Source organism: Emys orbicularis, chromosome 3, assembly GCF_028017835.1.
Source record: "Emys orbicularis isolate rEmyOrb1 chromosome 3, rEmyOrb1.hap1, whole genome shotgun sequence".
NCBI classification, from domain to species: domain Eukaryota; kingdom Metazoa; phylum Chordata; order Testudines; family Emydidae; genus Emys; species Emys orbicularis.
Genome location: NC_088685.1, coordinates 48472047 through 48495427, shown reverse-complemented (window position 1 = coordinate 48495427; position 23381 = coordinate 48472047). Strand labels below are relative to the sequence as shown.

The window sequence follows — 23381 nt, the reverse complement described above, 5'->3', positions numbered from 1 at the left end:
ACAAATGCCTTACAGAAGTCTAAGTATATTATATCAACACTACTGACTTTATCACTTGGAAACCTAGGTGCAAGCAAATAATATGCCAAATGTAAAGTCATATATCTAAAGAACAAAGAATGTAGGCCATTCTCACAGGATGGGGGACTCTATCCTGGGAAGCAGTGACTCTGAAAAAAATTTGGGGATCATGGTGGATAATCAGCTCCCAGTGCAAACTCTGTGGCCAAAGGGGTTAATGAGATCCTTGTATGTGTAAACAGGGGAATCTCGAATAGGAGCAGAGAGGTTGTATTATGTTTGTATATGCTACTGGTGCAATCACTGCTGGAATGCTGTGTCCAGTTCTGGTATCCACAATTGATGAAGGATGTTGATAAATTGGGGCAGGTTTATTGAATAGCTAGGAGAATGATTAAAGGTTTAGAAAACATGTCTTATAGTGATCAACTCCAGGAACTCAATCTATTTAGCTTAGCAAAGAGATGGTTAAGGGGTGACTTGATCCCAGTCTGTAAGTACCTACATGGGGAACAGACGTTTGATGGTAAAGGGCTTCTCAGTCTAGCAGATAAAGGTGTAACAAGATCCAAGGGCTAGAAGTGGAAATTCAGACTAGAAATAACGCCCCATTTTTGCACTGCAAGGAACAATTTACCAAAGGCTGTGATGGATTCTCCATCCCTGGCAATTTTTAAATCAAGATTGGATGTTTTCCTCTAAAATAGTTTAAATGGCAATTAATCCAGGGAAGTCCCATGGCTTGTGTTATGCGGGAAGTGAGACCAGCTGGTCCCTTCTGGCCTTATAATCTATGAATCAGGACATGGTACAATATGAAATCAGGTTATTTGAGAAAAAACAACTATCAGCATGAATTATTCAAAAATGTGAGGTGCATAAATAGGCAAATCTAAATATAAATTATAATAAAATTATGAAAGAAAGAAATAACAAATATGAAAACAAATAGAAAAGGATAAAAGGCATCAGGGAAAATGTATGTAAATTATTACATGCCATTGATGTACCTACTGGGGTGTCACAGTTTCAGCTCTTTCAGAACCATTTTAAAACCACAGTGCTCACCATTAAAAATCGTGCCCATTGAAAATGTTAGCACTTTTCACAACAGTGCTATCCTCCTGGCCATGATATTTCCCCTGGGACGCTGGCCATATTTCAATCTATATTCACAATATTTCCCCTGGGACGCTGGCCATATTTCAATCTAAATTTTCCCTGAAGCTTCATTTGTCTATAGTAGCCTTAACTTCCCACCTAAAAGGTTGCGCACATGCACTATTAAACAGCTGCCACCCACATTCTAACCCAAAGGTAGCTGTATTTCAGTGGTGAATTAAATCCTTTTATAAACAGGCAATAAAAGTGAGCATTGATAATAGCTATTTATGGGCCAAATTCTCTGCTGGCATTAATCAGTGCAGCTTTATTTAATGTGTTCAAAGCACTCTACATACATTTACTATCTAATCATTAATAAGATCTTTGTGAAGTATTTCACTGTACAGAAAGGGGAAGTGATTTGTACAAAGCTATGCCCTAAGTTAGTAATAGGAACAGGATTAGGACTCATGACCCCCAACCCTTTGCTTATTCCTCTAGACCATTAGACAGCACAAGTTGAAAAGTACTTTGGAATCCTTGGAGAGGAAAGGCACTATATATATTTACGCTATTATCTTCTCATTAGTGGTATGATTGAGAGGACAAGTACAAAACACTTGTATCATGATGATTTATTGAAAGTTAGACAAGACCCCAAACCAGAACAGTAGTTCTAAACTATCTTCAACTTGTGATCTAGATCTGGACTTCATGGTACAGACCCTTCTCTATATGATGGAGCCAAACAGGAACTCTGGTAGTTTGGATACAGTTCTAGATCTGAACTTCATGTGGCAATGAATGCTTTACTGTGGCAATGAATGCTCTGACACAGTCATTGTATAGAAATGGGTATGAATAAATAATTTCTCTCTCCTCTTTTTGGAGGTGGGACATCCTTGGGACACCAGAATATTCTACCAGAAGTAAAACTGACTTCCTCATTAGCTGCTCAAGAGGCTGCCAACACCCTAGTACAGAGGTGGGCAAACTACATGGCCTGTGGGCCCCTCCTGCCTGGCCCCTGAGCTCTTGGCCCGGGAATAGGGTGGTGGGGCTGTGAGGTCCTGTGGCTGTGAGGTCCTGGGGCAGCGCAGCTACAGAGCCCGGCCTGACCCGGTGCTCTGTGCTGCGCGGTGGCATGGCTGGCTCCAGCCGGGCGGCGCAGTTGTAGCGCCGCCAGCCACCGGTGCTCCAGGCAGCGCGGTAAGGGGGCAGGGGAGTTTGGGGTGGTGGTCAGGAGACGGGGGTGTGGATAGGGGTCAGGGCAGTCAGAGGGCGGGGAACAGGGGTTGAATGGGGGCAGGGGTCCCGGGGAAGCAGTCAGGAAGGAAGGGGGGTTGGATGGCGGGGCGGAGGGCAGTCAGGGACAGGGGTTCTGGGGGTGTCAGGGGACAGGAGCAGGGGGAGTTGGATGTGTCGGGGTCCCAGGGGGGACATCAGGGGGCGAGAAGCAAGGGGGGTTGGATAGGGGATGGGGGGCCGGGCCATGCCTGGCTGTTTGGGGAGGCACAGCCTCCACTAATCGGCCCTCCATACAATTTCCAAAACCCGATGTGGCCCTCAGGCCAAAAAGTTTGCCCGCCCTTGCCCTAGTAGCTGCACAAACTGACACTCCGCAAAACAAGAATGCTTCTAATGCTGGAGATTCTTGGATGCTTGCTGACTGACTCAGCTGAACATGGGATGACTTGTTATGTACTTAAATCATTTTTTCCTCTACCGTTTCTGCACTTTGAACTAATTAAAGTGAAAATATCATTCCTAATAACCTAGAAGAAATCAAATAGCTCAGGCTCGGTAAAGACTTGACATCAAAGTGTAAATTCATTTGCAAAGCAGTAAGTAGCACTTTCTGCCACCCCATCACTGAAGCAATTAATTCTTCTGCCATTAGAGAGAGAAAAGTTTTGGAATGGATTTGCGTTGTCAAGCTCAGAGCCAAGAGCATGCCACCATGGGTTTTACAAGCTAATGTTCACACTCTCAGAGGCAGAGACTGGCCTTGTTTTTATTCTCACAGTAACCTTTCCTCACTGATCCATCAGCAGCATCTGCCTCTGTGGATAATGTTCACCTGCCATCCCGCTGAAGAGTAAGGGGCAGAATAGCTGCCAACAATAGGGACAAAAATAGAAAAATTAAAAGGAAGGAGGGAGAACACACACAAAGGAGGAAGCATTAATCAAAAAAGTTCTCTGTGACCTTTAGAGCAGCTGTACTTAGAACCTTCTTTAAATTCCTAATTAAACATTTAAATCTTCCCAGAAATGGGTTGTCTGTGATTAGTGGAAAAAAAACTTAAAGTCATTTGAAAAGTATTGTTATGAGTTGGGTGAAACCTTCTTATGGGTTGAGTTAAAACTTTGTTGAAATGGATGTTAACCCTTCACTTAAGGTAGTTGAAAGGAACATTTACGGAGCCACACCTAAAACCAGGCCTAATAATATCTGCCCATAAACTAGCACCATGCGGGCTAAGGGTTTGTCTTTGTCTACTCTAGCACTTTTGTCGGTAAGGGGTGTGAAAAAAACCACTAAATTTCCAACATAAATTTCACTAACAAAAGTGCTGCTGTGGACAGCACACACCGGCAGGAGAGATCTCTCCCACTGGCAAAGAGCAGCTACATGGGAGACCTTATAGGTATAGCAGTAGAGCTGTGCTGCTGTAAGGTTCATAGCATAGACATAACCTTTGACTGGGTACTGTGACCAGATAGGGGATGGGGGAGAAGTTGCTTGTGTATGCATGTTCATTCAGCTGGGTATTGTGAGCAGGCTGGGGGCGGGGGGAAGAGGGGTGAGAAAGACAAGCTGGAAACTAGGGGAGGCTAAGAAGCAGGAAGAGAGCCAAGCACCTGTATACACAATTTGACCCTGGAAATAGCTAGAACACATGCTTTTGGGTCTGTTAGCTAAAAAGACTTGGGACTATAAGCTAAGAAACTGCTCCTTTTGTTCTTGGTGTCACAATTCAGGGCAACTGCACCTATATTCCCCCTTCATGGTCCAACAAGGACACCAGCTCTTATGATTCTGGCTCCCTATATGTCCACTCTCTTGGGTTGAGACCTGCATGTCTCTTCCTCCTGGCCATGATATTTCCAGACTTCACAGTTCCCTGCCTGCCCTGTGAATTCTCCTATGAGTAAGGCCAACCAAAAGGCCAAACTCTGCTTTGCTTTCTCCTCAAAAGCTATGAACAGTTGTAATTGCCCATGGTTTTAAGTTACCACTCCACTCTTCCTAAGCAAGCACATTTATTCTCAAGGTGAAAGCATTACAGAGATAATATATTAAAAACAAAAGAATCTATATGCACACTTACCAAAGATCACACTCTCCCATCCCTAACAAGGGCTCTGGTCAGTGTCAGTCCTTCCAACCCTTCCCTAAAGATTGAGGTCTTCCTCTGGGACAGAAGGTCCTGTCTGTTGCTCAGGTCAAAAAGGGGCAACAATATTTTTAAGCAGGGAGTAAAACCCATCTAGTTCCATATCCACTGCTTTAAGATGGATGAGTTTTCACTGTGAGTTCTCTCTCTCTGCTGCATGGGAGGACTAAGCCTTTGAGAGAATATATAGCACCAATTCCACACACTCAAGAAACCGGCAAATGAGACCAACAAGGAAAAACAGGCCACACCAAAGCTTTTTTTCATAAAATGGGCTTCTCCTCATGTGGGCTGCACCATCTGCTCTCCAGGCTGCCTGGTGAGGGGTTGACTTCCTGAGGCATAATTGCTTCCTGGAGCGATGCAGCTCCCAAAGAGGGCCAGTGATTACATGCCACAACTTGGACCATAGTGTGTAAGATTCCACAGTGGTCTGAGCCCAAACTCCCCAAAACAGGGCTATACCTGCTGCAACACTCATGCAAAACACAGGTGAGTTAAAGAGACTGGGCTCAACACTCAGATCTGTCCAAAACAGGCTTGGTGTAGGACCCAGAGAGAAGAAAGGTGGCTGTCCCACAGGAGCCCCACAACATGCTTACATGGGAATAGTCCAGGATGGAGCAGCATAAAGCCTGCTATGTCTGCCCTACTCCACCCAGGGATTCCCCTACTCTGAGTTAATCCTCAGGTAATCAATTAAACCAGGGGAGCCCAACCTATGGCCCCCTAGAGCATTTCATAAGGCCCGAGACCTGCTTCAACACAATATACTAATGGTCGATTCATTAGCATTTTGTCATCATGTTTACATCATTTTAGTTTACACAAGTGTGTAAATGGACAGTACAGTACATAGAAACAACCTATCTAAATATGACCAAAACAAGCTGAACCTAAAATAATAGATCAATACAGGTAACTTTAAATCTTAGTAAAATATGTAGAATGTGTTTGACCCACACAAGATTGTGCTTAGGTTTATGTGGCCCTCCTGTGTAATAAGGTTGGGCATCACTGAATTAAACTAAGCCAGTTTTGCACTGATGGAATGACACAAAAGTAGTCACGGTGAAAGCCATGATCTGGCTTAGTGTTACAGCTTCCCTTACATTGGTCTGGTTCCCTGCTCCCTGTACGTTATTTTAGTAGAGCTGTTTACTCATAAGGGTAGTTGGTGTAGAAGCCAAACATCTACTTGATACTATCCAGTCTGTTTGTCACCAATATGACTCATCATCAATAGGCTCATCTTTCCTCTTTTGGGGCACTGCTAAGAATAGCGGCAGAACTTGACTACAGACTATTTTGCTGGGGTATACTAAAATCTTGTGTGACTCACTCTGGTGACTGAATTGCTGCAGCCCTACTATTAAGAAAGGAGGGGGACAGTAAGGGAAGAAGTGCTCTTTAAAATGTTTAATATGTGCTAGAAACCGGCCCTATCCCCTCCATTTCAAAGCAGTGATGTCAGTTAGCCATGCAGCTTCCATCAGAATTAATTGCTTTCATGCACTAAAACATAGGTTATTTGTTTAAATGTATAAGCATGTTTTTTCTAAACCGAAGCTCAGAGGTCAGCTTTAGGCACAACCAAAGCAGCACTCGAGCTTGGATGGACATCTCGGAGCCATTTGTGTCAAAAAGTATTTCATGTCTTGCTCAGCCTCCTTATTTGCAATGTCAGCCATAAGTTGAACTGTTGTATTACAACATCTGTTACATGAGATGTATAATAAGAGTGAACTCTTGTGACAGACTGAAAATGGACCCTTTTGCTCACTCTCCACCTTACCAAGCCTTATAGAGGCTCTATTAATGACCGAAAAACAGAAGCAGCAGGGAAAACTAGGGGTGGGATTCAGTGATGGCACTTTAGGTTTCTAAGTCCAACATTTAGGAGTCATTGGCATTCACAAACCCTCTTCTCAGTTGGTGCCTAAGTATCCACCTTTAAAGTCCCCAATGCATCTAATGCCGTACTTTGGCCCCAATTTACGGCTAAATCCCAATGGGTTTCACAAAGCTAGGCATTCCCCATCTATCTTGCTTTTGGAGTCTGATCCAGTAGATGTGTTCTGAGCACATCTTAACCAACACAAAATGGCAAGGGGAGGATGAAAAGGTGGTGCCCCCTTACAACCTTTAGCCCAGTGGTTACCAGCACTCACACACGACATGAAAGACCACGGTCCAATTACACCATCTGCTTGACAGGAAACAGGAATTTGAACTTCGGTATTCTACCTCCTAGCTGAATGCTCTAACCACTAGGTTAAAGAGGCATTCTACAACAGTCTCTCTGACCCAGAAAACATTTAATTATTTATACACAGTGGAACAGCTTCAACAAGAGAGGCTAAGAAAGCCCTCCCTCACAATGCCCCATAGTCCAATGGTTAGGACACTCTCATAGGAGGTGAGAGACCCAAATTTGTGACCCTGCTCCTCATCAGGCAGAGGGGGAAATTAACTTGGTTTAGTTGCCTAGCTCCTGGAGAACCAACCAAACATTTATCAGAATGAGTATGGAAATAAACTGGCAATGATGTAGTTCAACGTGTTGCAAACAAAGGCAATCCCACCATTATATTTATATCATCCAGTATTGCTCCATGGTCATTTATGCTGAAATGACTGGTTACTAATATAGAACATACCCCTGAATCAGCATGCTGCAAAGGGCAATATCGTTCCTAGGCCCAAGACTAAAGTCAGGCTGGAATGTATCGGTTGTCTCACATCTCTGGAGGTGTGCGGTGAACTATGGTGCTACAAACTTCTGTAATCACTTCAGAAGAAACGGAAGGTTGAGAGATCACACGAAAATGTGATGTATTGCTTTGGGACAACGTGATGATGAGTAAGAAGGCTACTTCAACACTGAAGTAACAGCAGCCAAGGACGGACATAACCTAAAATTAAAGGGAAACTAACTATGGAAATAATAATAGTAAAGTAAATCGAGCAAAGTGCCTATGCATTTATGGAATGGATTCTTTACTGCAGCACATCTCTTGCTCCTTTCTTATGCTGACATTTTTCCTTCACACAGAGCAAGGTTGTACTCAGACAGTTACTCGAGGGCATGAGGGAAAGTTTTATTGCTGGATACATAGCTACCCTTAGAATCTCTGCAAGGAGAGGTGCCATTTTAAAAAAAACTATTAATGCCTGAAGACAGTCTGAAAGACGAGTAAATAATGCAGCCAAGTTCCATGTTTGGTATGCCAGAGAGGTTGAGAGGTAAGTCCTGTGTAAAACTCAGTTTGGAGAAGACTGTGTGGAACTCAACAGCAAGCTTGTTAATGGTAAGTAAGAGTAATTCTCCAGAATCACTCCCAATGATGAGGCAACTCCTGGCCCTAAGGAAGTCAATGACAAAACTTCCATTGACTCCAATAAGGCCAGGATTTCACTCCATATATCTAAACATCCTACCTATGCCATATAGGACACAATGCGGGAGGTCACATTTTACAATAAGGACTTGTGATTGGTTTATAAATATTTAATGATTAATAGATGTTAATGCATGTTACTGACATGATCTGTGTGTCAGACAGTTGTAAACACATCAGTAGAAGGTGTTATAGATGGGTATACGCCACATTTATAAGCAATCTATTGATCTGTTGGAGTCTAATAATTGATTTCCCATTTTTAAAAAAATCTAGTAATTATTTATTAACTCTCTGTAAACGATTTATAAATGGAATAAAGTGTGACTGTACTAAATTAATCAAAAACCCTTATTGAGCACTTTGCACAGATGTAAATGGCTACACAAGGTGCAAGATGGAAAGTCCAACCCATCGTGTCCCCTCCTTTTTGTTCTCTCTTTTCCCTCCCTGTTCTTCAATATCTTTCTGAAATCTCCGGCTTATTGACGGATTGCATTTATAGTTTTCAGTATTGCTGTGCTTTTCATCTCTTTCCTAATAGATTCAGAGATTCCCAGGCCAGAAGGGACCACTATAATCATAGTCTCACACGCCTATAGGTGATAGAACTTCCCCAAAATAATTCTGAGTTGGTTTTCTCTAGGTTGTTTTTAGATCCCTGTATCTCTCTCCCACTCTTTTCCCCTTCCAGTGTTTTTACATTAGCATGTGTTTTTTTTTTAAATGGTGAGGGTGTGTATCTTCATTCTGTATCCATTGTTTCACCTATGCTTTCATTAGTAGACTTTCTAAACAACCCCGGGCTGCTGACATGTTGTGTGCAGCCCAATAATCTATTAATATTCATTGCATGTAACTGCTTCATAGGATTATTTGCTTTGATCACTTCAAAAAGATTTGATACACTTCAAAAGAAGATAGAATCATAGAATCGGAAGGTACCTCAAGAGCACGCCAACAGGATCAGGCCCCACAGCCAAGATAGTATTCCCTCACCTAGTTTGAGGATCCTGCTTTAGGGCCTCCGGCAGAGGCATCATTTGCTATGGGACAAAGAGGGCAGTTGCCCCCACTGACTTTTCTTAGGTCTATATGCTCCATTATGTCTTCCACTTTTTGCCTCCTATTCCCCCAGACTTTGCAGGATATAATACAATCACACACAATGTTCTATGTGTCCGTTCCCCCCACCTGCCCATAGAATTTTTCTGAAATGATGCCCCTGGCCTCTGGTTTGAGCTAGGGCTCTGAGCTGCTTCTTAGCTGTGGGGTGGCATCAGAGCTTATGTGGCTTTGCAAATGCCGACCAGCAGAAACTTTGTCACCATGGAGACTTAGGCACCATCGGGGGTTACGCAGCAGCTGAGCAGAGGCTTTGAGAATGACAGTGGTGCCTAAATGGTAGGCTAAGGCACAAGAGGCAGAGAGGCTTCTAAGTATCTTTTGATTCCAGGCTCTAGAGACTAATTTTTCAGAGTATTTTGGATTTTATAGCGTGTCCAAAACAATGTATTTTTCCCTAACTCTATTCTCTGAAATGGCTTAATTACACTGCTCTACAGCCAAAATGCTTCTGAAATAAATGTAGTCAAACGTTACTAATTCTGGGTCACTGAGAACAAAAATGATGCTTAAAATTGTTGATTGGCTCTAGTTTTCAAGATATGCTATTGGGTCAGTATATACGACCCTTGACTTGGGAATGACGGAGGATAAGTGAGTTATAAAGGGAGGGGATCTCAATTTAAACCAGAAATGACTAAAATACATCTTTGACTGAATCTATGAATAAATCTATGACTGGGTTTGGACAGTACTTGCTTTTTAGGCAAAACAATGAATGATGCAATCTGAAGCTGGTATTGCGTCATACATGATATGAATTGCATCATGTTATTCCTAGAAGTCATGGATGATGCAATCATAACGAAGCTTACATTACTCTGCTGAACAAATTGCCCTATATCAGCTCTAGAAATCATACAGTGTCGTGCTCTCTTATTTGTCAGTGTTTGATTTTGCAAAGGGACACATTTCTGTTTAGCCAAAGTGAGCAGAGATGCCTCGTACTTGTGTGAACAATGCAGATAACTTCTGCTATGTTTGTGGTGAAGTGACTTTTGCATCACAAAAGCGCAGTATAACCACTATGGTTAAGAAAGCCTATCACCTTTATTTTGGCTGCAAAATTGGAGATCAGGACAAGAGGTGGGCCCCACACATATGCTGCAACACTTGTGCAACAAATCTTCGCCAGTGGTTGAACAGGAATAGGAAATCTATGCCTTTTGCAGTGCCAATGATTTGGAGAGAGCCAACAGATCATACCAGCAATTGTTACTTCTGCATGGTGCCTCCAGTTGGGAAAGGTGTGTCAAAGAAGAAAAAGTGGACTGTGCATTATCCAAACATTCCATCAGCTATACGCCCAGTACCCCACGGAGAAGGACTGCCGGTTCCTGATGCACCAAAATCATTCTCACTTGAGTCAGACGAGGAAGAGGAAGAGGATGAAACTTCTGGTCCTGAACCATCAATGTCACAGGATCCACATTTTCTCCCATCCTCCTCCTCTGAACCACACCTCATAACACAAGGTGAACTGAATGACCTTGTCAGGGATTTGGAACTACCCAAGAGTAAGGCAGAGCTGTTGGGCTCCAGACTACAGCAGTGGAATCTCCTGGCAGGTGATGTTAGGGTTTCCATGTTCCGTGACCGTCAAAAGGATCTTGTCCCATTCTTCTTCATAGAAGGTGATCTTGTAGCCTGCAACAACATCGATGGTGTGATGGCAGCCCTCAACATTGTTCACGATCCAGATGAGTGGAGACTGTTCATTGATTCATCGAAGACGAGTCTTAAAGCTGTTTTACTGCATAATGGCAATGTTTTGCCATCAATTCCAGTTGGTCATGCAGTCCATATGAAGGAAACCTATGACAACATGAAACAACTTTTGAGGTGCATAAACTATGACCAACATCAGTGGCAGCTTTGTGGCAATTTGAAGATTGTTGCTCTCTTGCTTGGTCTGCAGACTGGATACACAAAGTACTGCTGTTTTCTCTGTGAATGGGATAGTCGTGCAAGAGATTCCCACTACATCAAGAAAGATTGGCCACTCCGACAGCCATTGGAGCCTGGGAGGAAAAGTGTTCAGCATCCACCACTTGTTGAATCAAGAAAGATTTTGTTACCACCCTTACACATCAAGCTGGGTCTGATGAAGAACTTTGTCAAGGCCCTTGACAAAACACAAGCAGCTTTCAAGTACCTCCGTGGAAAATTTCCAAGGTTAAGTGAAGCTAAGATAAAGGAAGGTGTCTTTGTTGGTCCTCAGATTCGTGAACTTCTTCGAGATGATGCATTTGACCATGCACTGCGTGGCAAGGAAAAGACGGCCTGGAAAGCCTTCCAGTTAGTGGCAATAAATTTTCTCGAAAACAACAAGGCAGACAACTATAGGTTGTTGGTGGAAAACCTCCTCAAGGCATACAAAAGCCTTGGTTGCAACATGTCACTAAAGATACATTTTTTGCACTCTCATCTAGATTTTTTTCCACCGAACTGCGGAGCAGTGAGCGATGAGCACAGCGAGCGATTTCACCAGGACATTGCAACAATGGAGAAACGCTATCAGGGCAAATGGAGCCCATCAATGCTTGCAGACTATTGCTGGACAGTGACAAGAGATGCTCCATTTAATGAATACAAGAGACAAGCCAAGAAGCACCGAGTAGACACTGAATAGGACTAAACTATGTACATAATAGTTTTTTGCCTTTTGTTTCATAATAAATTTTATTTATATAACTCTTTTGCTGATTTTTAAAGTGTTACATAAACAGGACAGGTGAAATATTATCATGTAAAGCAACCATAAACACATGAAAAGACCTAGGTTTACAATTTATGATTAAAACTCTACTATCTACACAATATACATAGACATAAAATGTAAAAACTTAAATATCTTAGAAACAGTAGCCAATCAGTTGTTTTAATTGTCATATTTGAATTCAGCACATCAAAATACAAATAAATAGCACATTTTATCTCTGAAGCAGACAACTTCTCAAAAATTGTAGACCAGTGTTATTTTGGCTGAAACTTTAAAACAAAAAACAAAAAACAAAAGAACAGCCTGAGGCAGACAATCAGCATGCAACATTTTAGTCCAAACACTTAAAGTCTGGCAAAGTTATAAGCAACTGAAAACTGGATCTTATAATAGAAAGTCTTCGGCATCCTTAGAGTTGACATGACCAGCTATGTTTATAATAAATCCAATACTCCAGTGCTTGTTATCAGACAACAAGCATGTCAGTTTCTGAGCTGTACCACGATAAAGCACAATAAAAAATTCAGTTTGGACAAATGCTTCTGGTGGAAATTCATTCTGATCCAGACAAACCCTGCTTGAGTCTGATGAACAAACACAGGGTCATCAGATTTGGTTGGGTGACATTGTGTTACAGTGTGATGATGTTTGCAAAACTGGATTAAGGCAATCTGAGACCCTGGTTACACCAAGCCATGGGGACCCTCGTTGGCTCCATGCCCATCATGCCACTCCTAATTTTGATCTGCTCCCCACTTGGATTGATGGTACTGGGGCCCCCAGAGAGACAAGGGTGGCAGCAGGGTACGTACCTCAGCAGTCAGTGCTATCCTTTCTAATCCAGAGAGAATAAAGAAGGTTACCACAGATGTGGAGAAGGGAAAAACTGAGTTTGACAAAAATAAAAATAAAAATGTCTTCATTTCTGTCCATCTCTGTCCTATCTTTCTGAATCAGTTTCAATCCATTTCTAGGGAGGAAGTTTGGGAGCACTGCTGTCTAAAAATTACCTTGGGACAAACATCAAGAGACAGGCGGTGAAATGTGAAAAATAGCTATACAGCTCTGTAAAGTTTCTAAAGTAGTTTAGAACCTTTAAAACTAGTCTTTAAAACCTTTAAAACTAACTTTATCCTAAATACCACTCTATTTAAAACCTCTCCCAATGGGGATAATATTGGCAAAATGATTCGACATATTTAGGTATTTGACAATTGCTGCAAAGAGAATATGGAAAATATTTTTGCCACATGTACTGTATGTAATAAATGTTATGGTGAAAGCACAGTACTCTGACGGTCCCCATTGCATCTTCCCTTCTCATTAATCATCTCCCTTCTCTTCTCTCATTTACTGTCATAAGGCTATTTCCAAAAGTTCATTTCAGCAACATGTATCACTGACAGACTTGCAGCAACTGCTGCTGTAACGCTAAGTGCTTTTAAAATCGGTTTATGCAGGAGCTATACTGAGGGGTTGTCTTTATGACAGGTGCAGTTTTATTATCTATGGCTAAAGAGGGCTTGGGAACAGAAGAAGGTAATTAACCATTGGAACAACTTACTAAGCGTCATGGTGGATACTTCAACACTGGCCATTTTAAAAATCAAGATTGGATGTTTTTCTAAAAGATATGCTGGGGAATTATTTTGGGGAAGTTCTAAGGCCTGTACTATATAGAAGGTCAGGCTAGATGTTCACAGCGGTCTCTTCCAGCCTTGGAATCTATGAATCTATGAAAACTACCATTTAAAAAAAATTCAATTGTTTGTTGCACAACGCTCAAAAAGCCAGCACTGCGTACAGAAAACATCACCCTATCTCCAATTTCACATAACTAGGGGAAATCTTTTGGAAACACATGACAGTTGTCAACATTCTGCATGCTTCACAATCAGGCTTCAGACAAGCACATAGCCTAGGCTATGTTTCAGTGCTAATGATACTCAAGGTATCTGCAGCCATCACTACAGTGGCTCACAAGGTGTCCCTGATCCACTTGCATGACTTTGCTACAGTAGATGGTGCAGGATTACAAAGGTTCCAGTCATTCCTCACCAAGAAGATCCAGAGAGTAAATATACAAATATACAACTGCAGATCATCCCTGAAATGCCTCAGCTGCAGGGTCCTTAGGATATGGCCCTTTCCCCCTCCTCTTCAACATCTCCATGAGACCACTTGGTGACAATTCAAGGAACCTGCTGCCAAGACTATGCTGATGATACCATCCGTAGCTCTCCTTTCCCACCGATGCAACCACAAGGATTTCACAATGCCTGCAGGTGACTAGCATCTGGATGAAGAGCAGCTGGCTTTAACCCAACTCAGGCAAGAGTAAAGTGATGCTGATTAGAAAGGGGAAACACTTCAAGGACTTGCCAGGACTCTCTCTCCTCCCCCTTTCATCAAAGGAATCTCCCCCTCATTTGTCAAAATGGTGCACAGCTCTGGTCCTGTTTGATTCATCACTGATCCTAGGCAACCAGTATCAGTGGTGACAAGCATTCTGGCACCTGCAGCTTGCTGAGAGTGAACTTTCCTAGATGACCCACACATTCAGCACCTCCAGGCAGGATTGTTGTATCTCACTATGTCTGGGGCTCTACGGGGCAGCAATGCAGAAGCTCCGGTTTGTGCAGTGCAGCAGCCCACCCCGCTGGCCAGGCAGGACATTTAAAGCATGCCACCTGGGTGGCTCAGCTCCCTCCTGGACTCTCCGTCCACTCCCATTGCCAGGTCAAGCCTTTGGTCCTGATCTTCAAAGCCATTCAGAGGTATGGACCAGGTACTGCAGTGACCCGGTCTCCCTTTATGATCCACCAGGACAATTGCACTTCTTTGGGACAAGGCATCTCAGAACCCCCCAAAGTACATAGGAACTGCAGATAACACATCCCCGAATGAGGGGCACTCAGCTATGACAAGCTCCCGGATAAAGTCAGACTGATGTGGAGTCTGACCAGGGTTAGAGAAGGCTGTAACTCATTCCCCTCTGATAAACTGGGATAATCTATTCACACACACACAAAGCTGCACTAACTGCATATGGGATGTACTGTGTTTGATATACACTGCTGAGAATAACTCCATTGTTAACCCACTAGACAATGAAAGTCAGGGGAACAAAGAGACTTGAACTATAATAGAAATAAAATCTTTAATTCAATCTCCTTTAAATGTAATGTTCTACTTAATTGACACCAGTATTTTCTCCAGTTTTCCAGAGCATATTTGCTTACTGGTACTGTCAACTTTTGTTATATATTGTATCTGTCAAATTGACGATAAAATTGATTGTGCATTTTATACTGTGCTCAGGCTTCTTTTCTCTTTGCAGTTTTGTATCTGACCATGGATTAGCTTGAAACTGTTACCAAAAAAATCCAAAATGATTTTAGGTTAATTCTTCTGCATCATAATTCCCTTTATGAGCTCATGCTTTGTTATGCAACAGTAACTTAGTGTCACACTTTGACCCTGGAGAGTTGATATATAGGAAGTTTAACCTAATTTTCTAAGGGTCAAACACTGCTCACTTTAGTCCTCAGAGCAGCTCCATGGACTTTAATGGGACTCCTTTCAAGGCATGTGGGACTTGCCTGTGTTAACATAAATAACATTGCAATAGTTGTGGAAACATGATCCTCAACAAAAGTCTCTAGTTCAAAATCCAAGTGCATTTTTGTTGGATAAAAACTCTCGGAGTGTTTGGAGATCTGAACTGATTCAATACTGACTTGGCAGCCCCCTAAAAGAAGGGTGAAAAATTTAGCGATGCCCTGGTACTGAATGGGAAATACATTATATGCATTGTGCACTTTGACAGTACAGCGCTGCAGTTCTCACTGTGGAAGGGGGTTCACTAACAGCTCTGAAAACAATGTATCCTTCTCAGTAGGGAATCTAGTAAAGAAAAGCTGAGACTGCAAAGTGTGGGGGACACACAACATATTTCTACAAGCTCCCGCTTAGGTCTCACCCAACTAGAACAGAGTGAGAGAAAAGTCAAAGGAGAGACCTGCTCAGAAAACAGAACAAATAAGAGTTTTTGGCAGAGCTGTCTGTTCACCACCACCACCACTCCTGAACCAAAGTGATCTCCCTCTGCAGGCAGGAGAGAGAAGAACAAATGCAGAGGACAAGGATTCCACAGCACGATTCCCTCCACCCAAGCTGCCTGCTGTACCAGCTCACTGATGCAGTAGCATTCTAGTAGATGGAAACTGTGTCCGATCTGCCAAAAGACGAGAGGATATCCCATTGGGGTGAGGGCTGCCCTGCTGCATGACCTCAATCTCCCTCTTGGTGGGTTAGCATAAACAAGCAGTCCCCAGAATGACGACACAGACACGAGCTCAGTAAGCACAGAATCTATTTAATCCTGGAAGAGGGGACAGAGGCAGCTCCCCTCCTGTTCCTGACTCCAAAACACTTCTTTCCCGGGGCAGAAACCATGCCCCACCCTGAACTTCTTCCCAGGGTTATTCTCTGAGTAAGGGGTCCTTCCCGTCTGGGAGGACATCACGTCTTTTAGGGGCTGCCTGTGGATGTGGCACACACACAGCCCCAGCCAGCACAGCAACTCTGTTACACTATTTACATTTAGATACGTTGGAAGAGAAGTTCAGGTGATGGGACTTGCACTGATGGAGTACACAGCCTAAGGCCTGTAGCATAGGTTAGGATTATTTATCATTTACTGGTTATGTGATGGTAGCCGCAAAAGAAAGACCCATCAGGATCAGGGCCTCATGTGCTAAGCACTGTACAAATACATAGGAAGAGACAGACCACAGCCTGAAGCTTTTGAAGTCTCAAGGATCCAGTACCAGATGAGGAGTGGAGGATGGAGGGGATAGAATATATAGATGATCACTGGTACAAGTTTCAACTTACTTTGCTGTTTGTTTTGACTGGGGGTAGAGGAAGGTTAAAAGGAATGGCAGTAGTGGGAGTGTGAATGTGTAAGGGAATAGGGAGGGTAAGAGGGATTTTGAAGGGAAGAAGAAGGGACCAGTGGGGAGTGCAGGAAGAGTGTGTCTGGTATTGAGAGGGAAAAAGGATGGGGCAAACAATGGACAAATGCTACAGAATTGTAACCACTATTCCAGTAGGTGTGGCACTTGCTTTTATGTATGAGGGCCCCTGGCTCTTCTTTGGTCCACTCCATAGGGAGATTGTCCTCTGTTCACTGGCAACAGGATCAGGGTCATTCACGAATGGTGGCTTTTTATTTTTTTGTTTTATTTTATTTTTTTGCATTTTGCCTCCAGTTTCCATGAGGATTTATGCACTGGGTACTCACCTGTCAATTTACAATTACAATTTACAGAATAGGTAGCTCAGTGCTCTGAGGAGTCAGTGAAGCAATCTGAAGAGTAGGAGTGGGTGAAATTTGTTTGGAGGGAAGAAGTAAAAAGGTTCATCAGTAAGGCCACAGCACATTAGACTATCAAGAAAATATCCCCGTTTTCTCACTCCCGCACACTTAGCCAGACCTTCCTGATCCCCACTGTCCCTGAGACATCCAAGTGGGAGCAATCATTTTGCTAATAGGGGGGTGCATAGACAGCTATCAGTTCAGGGACCTCCATTGTTTTTCAGGCAGATGCACAGGCAATGTAAGTGTCTTTTAGACAATTGTAGAAATCTGTACAAGAGAGTTGTGACAAGCTCCACTTCACACCAGCACAGAACAACAACTTTTGACTTTGGGGGATTTGATTTAAATCATTTGGTTCAGGACTAGCTGGATCCAGATATGACTTGTGAAAAGCAAATAATGATTCTCTAGTCTAAATCCTTCAGTCCTTTCTTATATAGAGCACACGTATTCATTCAAAGCATAATCCTAATGCCTCTTCGAGCAACACATGCTATTTTTTTCCACTCTACAGATTGGTTTGGCTTAATTTGTTGTCCCTCTGTGGCTTTTCCTTCTTTACCATTATTTAATTTACCCTAAAAGTCAATTGTGTTTTATAAACCTGAAAAATGGTAGTGCAAAGATTGAATGTTCTCTGTTAAGGATGCCAGTGTCAATTTGCTACAATTGTTCAAATAGGAAATAGATAAAATGTGAAATATAATAAAAGCCTTACAAGTGGCTGGGAGGAGAATTCTTCCTGTATCAGTGGGTGAGAAATCAGGAATAGAATCAGGAAGATTATTTTGAACTCAGCATCTACCTTCATATCAATAGGGCTGTTCCAGAAATGCCTCTGCCTTGTGTGTGTATAACAAAGTCACAAGTGCAAAAGGATAGCTCCATGAGTCAGGTTAGGCTGATCTATTGAAGATTAACAGAGATAGAGGGGTTTTTAGAATATCTGTATCCATCTCATTTGACTTTACTGTTCACAAAATAGATCCAGTATAACCTTCCATTTCCACAGTCACTTTTAAAAAATTCTCCCAGAGACCCTGACAACAGAAATACTTGCTCCCACGAGCCAAGATAAGGGGAGCTCTTTAAAGTCAAGTCTGGACATTATTAAGTGAGATGGTAGAGAGTGCCATATATTTATGAGATGTGTACAAAGAGAACTTTTCAGGATGTGTGGGGATATGTAGGACCAGATCCTCACTGGTCAGAGTAAATCATCCACACTTTCAATAAAAACTGATTTACACTAGCTGAGGATCTGGTCCACAGTATGGTTTGAATGAGCTACAGAGCCAGATTGCAGAAATTTAGGAGGACAATAATTTCTGTTTATCAAAGAGTCAGAAGGCAATGACTCCTTTATGTACAGTGAGGCTGTCCCACTTTGGAGACATACAGTATCTTGAGTATGAACTGGTCTCTGGGTAGTCGCTGAACATTTCTAAGAACTGTAGAAACCTGTGATCAGATCTTTGTTCTAGTGAACAAAAGGGTGGAAATATTTGGAACAATCAGCAAAGTATAAACCAGAATTTAAAATATTGCAGTGTAATCTAATTCATAGGGTTTAAAATATAGAATTGTTATCTCATACAGCATTTATCTTAGTTCACACATTCACTACACACTGAATACAAATACGTGGAAACACCAACAGTAATGTTTATACAGGATATCTGGATTAAAAACTGACAGATTCTTAAATTATGTTTGAACATTGAGCTGATCTGCTTGTTTCAAAGAGGAGAGACTCAGATCAGATGAGAAGCCCAGGGTGGATTACAAGAAGTGGAGATTTGGACTGGGAACCATTGTGTGGGGAAGAATGGGACTCAGGTGGGGGTGTCCTGTCTGGGAGATGGGAACTGGGTGGGCAAGGAGATTGGGACTGGAATGAAAACATAGGCGCCAACTTCCCCTCCGCCCCGTGGGTGCTCGACCCCACCCCCACCCCTGGCCCCGTCCTTGCCCCACCCTCGCCCCATCCCCTTCCGCCAAGGCCCCGCCCTGACTCACCGCTTTACTGCCTCCTCCCCGGAGCACACTGCATCCCCACTCCTCCCCCTCCATCCCAGAAAGTCCCAAACGCCGCCAAACAGCTGTTAGGCAGTGGGCGGGAAGCACTGGGAGGGAGAAGAGCGGGGACGCGGCATGCTCAGGGGAGGAGGAGGTGAAGAGGGGGTGCGGGTGGGGGGAGCTTGGCTGCCGGTGGGTGCGGAGCACCCACTAATTTTTCTCCGTGGGTGCTCCAGCCCCACAGCACCCACGGAATCGGCACCTATGAATGAAGAGGTGGAGGATGAGAGAGAAGGGACAGGCCTGGGATAGGCTTGAGAAGACAGGAGCAGAAAGGGTCAGTTTTAGAGGGAACAGGCAGAAGGGTCTGTGACAACTTCAGCACAATTCCCTCCAGAACTCAAATAGAGTCCAAGATTCCTGAGTCTCACCATTCTTCTGCTGTCACCAAATATTTATGAAACTCACTGGGAAAATCTCTCACACTCACATCCTTCTCTAGTGTCTGGTCCACACAGAAATAGTAGGTTGTTGTCCTCTATCAGTTACTTTGTTAGCTCAAGTGGCAGAGGTCTGTATTGTGGATCCAACCCTGTGGCTGACCCATGTGGATGTCAACATGATTCAACATAAGGGAATTTGTTTTTCTCAGTAAGATTTTTTAAAAACTACATTAGAAGAACATTAAGGTTGCAAAATCAAGTCTTAAAAGTGAGGAAATGCCAGAATTAAAGTTGCCTGGGCAAACTTAATTGGGCCCCCTTGTGTGTATGCATTATGATACAATCTTTAATTACATGTTTATATTATTTTTTCCCACAGGATCTATACAAAACAAGAACTTCAAGGCATATTTTTTTCCTGCAGCTTGTATGAATTATCTAAGTGATTTAACCTTTGATATTTTTTCTTTACATTTTATGGATCTTGCCATGAAGATAAGAAAGATGCAGTATTTCTTGCATAGTCTGAAGTGTTAATAATGATTGACTAGCTTTCTTACAAAATACTAACACTAATATCTGAAAACTCCTTCAGATAATACTGTTTAAAGAAACAATTTTCTACCTGAAAAATTCATAGTAGTTGAGACAGAGAAATTAGTTAACATTTTGTTTCAAGATCTCCTAGACTCACTAGCCAACCTACCCTCTGTCTCAATCAGGCTCTATGTGTAATTACCAGTTTAGGGTCAGATTCTGGATACCCATATTCTCACTGAGTAACACATCACCCCACATGTAGTCTCATTTAAATGGGGTTACTTGAGGAATAAGTTACTGCCAAACATGAGTAAACTCTTGCCCACTGTGAAGTGAAATAATAGATAATAATAATAACAATAATAGCATTACCTTGCTCTCAGGATCAGAGTACATTGTCATCTTTCTTTAAGAAACAAATCAGCAATCACTTGCACTAAGTACAGCTTATCAGTTAATAAAGTCAAGAATAACATGACACTTTGGTGATGTCTGGGAAATGACCTTTAGTATTAACAAATTCTATTTTGCAATGTAGAGCTGTATTTAAATACTATGTTACTCAAATATAAAATTGCATTTTTGACCATTCTTTTTTCTTGTGGTCACCTATTTTGGTTTAAATTCATTTTCAAGTTTCCAATGAAGGAGCTGACAAGATTTTCTAATCAACCTGCCCTTTATTGATGTAAAATAAACTGCAAGAACATGAAAACACTCTGATACAGAAATCCTGGAAGAAAACTGAGTAATCGGCCTGGGTTTGGATTATATAATTGTACTGAATTAGTTTTTCACTCTGCAACTACACAAATGTCACTAATGAAATTCCATCATTTCCACTGAAAGATATCATTCATAATTCATTTCAACATGCACCACTAAGCCTGCTAATCTTCAAGGTCACTGGCTAGAGGAAGCATAGAAATATTACTGGAATCTTTCTAAGGTTCAACAGTTGCTTTGCCTTTCCTCCTCACCATTAAGTTTAAAATGTTTGTAGAGTAAACCTCAACATGTCTTACCGTCAGCTTCTCCTTTAAGGTGTGTTTTGCTGAGATTTCTTTTTCGTGCTTTTCTAACTCCATGTCCCAGAAAAAGAGGCTCAGATCCTGGGTAGAAGTGATTTAATCTGACTACATATTAGATATCACTGTACTTTACAAGTTGTGAGACAGAACTCTATCAGGCAGTGCTGGTGATAATTTCTGGTTAGCTAGTGTTTCCATTTATAGACGTAGAAACTTCACAAATAGAATCCTAGAGAGAAGGCAGGCAGCTGGCCTCAGATAACAATAAATATTATTTTGGCATCAAAGCAAACTGTTTAACGTGAGTACTGTTGTAGCAGGTTTTTTGTTACCTGGACCCCCACACACACAAAATAAGCTTGTGTTTAAAGACTCCCTGAAAAGGAACCGGAAAGTAATAGCTAGATCGCAGTAGAACTTTATTCTTGAATGCACAGTTTATTAGCCAACTAAAATGACAAATATGATTAGCTTGTATGATATGATGTTACATAGACACAGAGTAACCAGAGCAACATTTGAAAAAGGATACATACGTTTGTCTATTGATCTTTCTCAGTTACCAGAGTGTGCTGTTGAGCAGTCCCATTAGAATTTAATGTAGAGATGTATTCTCCTCGTGTCCTTCTAATAATAGGACATGCTATATTAAATGTCTTCTTGATCTTCTGAAATGCAAAAACAAAATCAGAACATTGTATCTGTGCTACAAGTGTTAATACACTCAAGAACTGGTCAGTGTAGATATAAAATATCACTGTATTTAAAGCCCATTACATATCAAGGGAGATGGGCTTTTAAAGTGAGTTAACTATAGAAGAATAACCTGGCTTGGGTTCATGATGATAAAGTCAGGAGTCCAATATTAGAAACTGTGGTGGGAGGAGGTTCTCTCCTTGGCTGTGCTGTAGATTCCAAGGTTTACAACACAACCGCTGGTTGCTACATCAACTAGGTCAATGCTGATATCTTCTGAGTGATTCGCATGCACAGTTTGTTCTGCAATTCCTAGTAACTAATAGGGAAAAGTCCAATTGCAAACACAGTCTTGTAAAAAAAAAAATACTTTGCTACTGAATCAGAATAGATTCTTTGATGGTTCTGAGACATATCAGAAAAATTAAACTTTCCTTCATGAAATTGGCAATGTAGATGTCACATGCTCAGATTATATTAAGAGAATTTCAATTACTACTAGAGGACCATCCTCTTTTGCCTGAAGCACTCTGAAACCTGCTTCTGGTTCTTATCTAGTAAAAACCTAGTTTTGGCTTCATGGAATTGTTAACTTGCGTGCCACTGTAGATGTGACAGTCAAAGCTAAACACATATTTCTTCCTGCATTGCTTACTTTTTGTTGAGAACTGTACCCACATGATCTTCAGAGCTTCAGATGGGAAGGAAAGAGTGGAGAAAAATTATGAGAGGATATTAAATAAAACTGGCAAAGAAAAAGTTGCCAAAACTCACATTTTTCCTTCTTTGTTCATAACAAAGAAAAAGTTCTTTCTATAGTTATCTTTTAGTCTCTCTTTTATCTTTGCTTTATAGAAGTACAAGACCATGGCTGGAAGAGTGACGGAAGGGAAATTAAAGAACCACACACATTTACAAGGTAGGACTAGTAGAAAAATATATATATATAAATTTACTTAAAATTGGGAGGCTAAAAAAAAAAAATACCCTCATTGATTCTTCTGAAAAAGCTGGGGCAGAAAAAACACAAATAAGTGGCATAAACACAGGGAAAAAATAGCATCGCCTCTCTCTTGGTCAGGAATGAGAAAAGTACTAAGACGACTCACCTCTCTTCTGTGAGGATGAAATTCCTCCCTGGGCAGAGGGACTAGCACAAGGCCTATGCACCACTTATGCCATCAAAATAGTGCTTAAGTGGGATTTAAACAGCAGCTTATATTACATTGTTGCAAAGGGGTGAATGTCACCCAAAGTCATTAATCCTTCCATGGAGCAGTGCCACAGAAGCACAACGATGTTCCTTGTTCTCTTCCAGACATTTTCTAATTTGAGTATGCCAGAGCCAGGTGGATTAGAAAATTGTACCATCTGCTTTCTGAAAATTCCCATAGCACATATGAAAAACTGAAATCTCTATTACTATTAATGTGGCACTTTGAAGTAATTTCAGATTTACAGAAAGTAAAAACGGTCCCAAGTCAAAATAGTCT

General features: G+C 41.9%; 1 protein-coding gene across 1 annotated transcript in view; it reads right to left on the bottom strand.

Moving 5' to 3' along the window:
* MLIP (muscular LMNA interacting protein) overlaps nucleotides 1–21249 on the bottom strand; it is a 160889-nt gene extending 139640 nt beyond the window's left edge. Inside the window, exon 1 of the mRNA XM_065402009.1 lies at nucleotides 21187–21249. Within this exon, the coding sequence (XP_065258081.1) occupies nucleotides 21187–21249 (63 nt within the window). The remainder of the gene's footprint in view (nucleotides 1–21186) is intronic.
* Between the last annotated feature and the right edge of the window lie 2132 nt (nucleotides 21250–23381).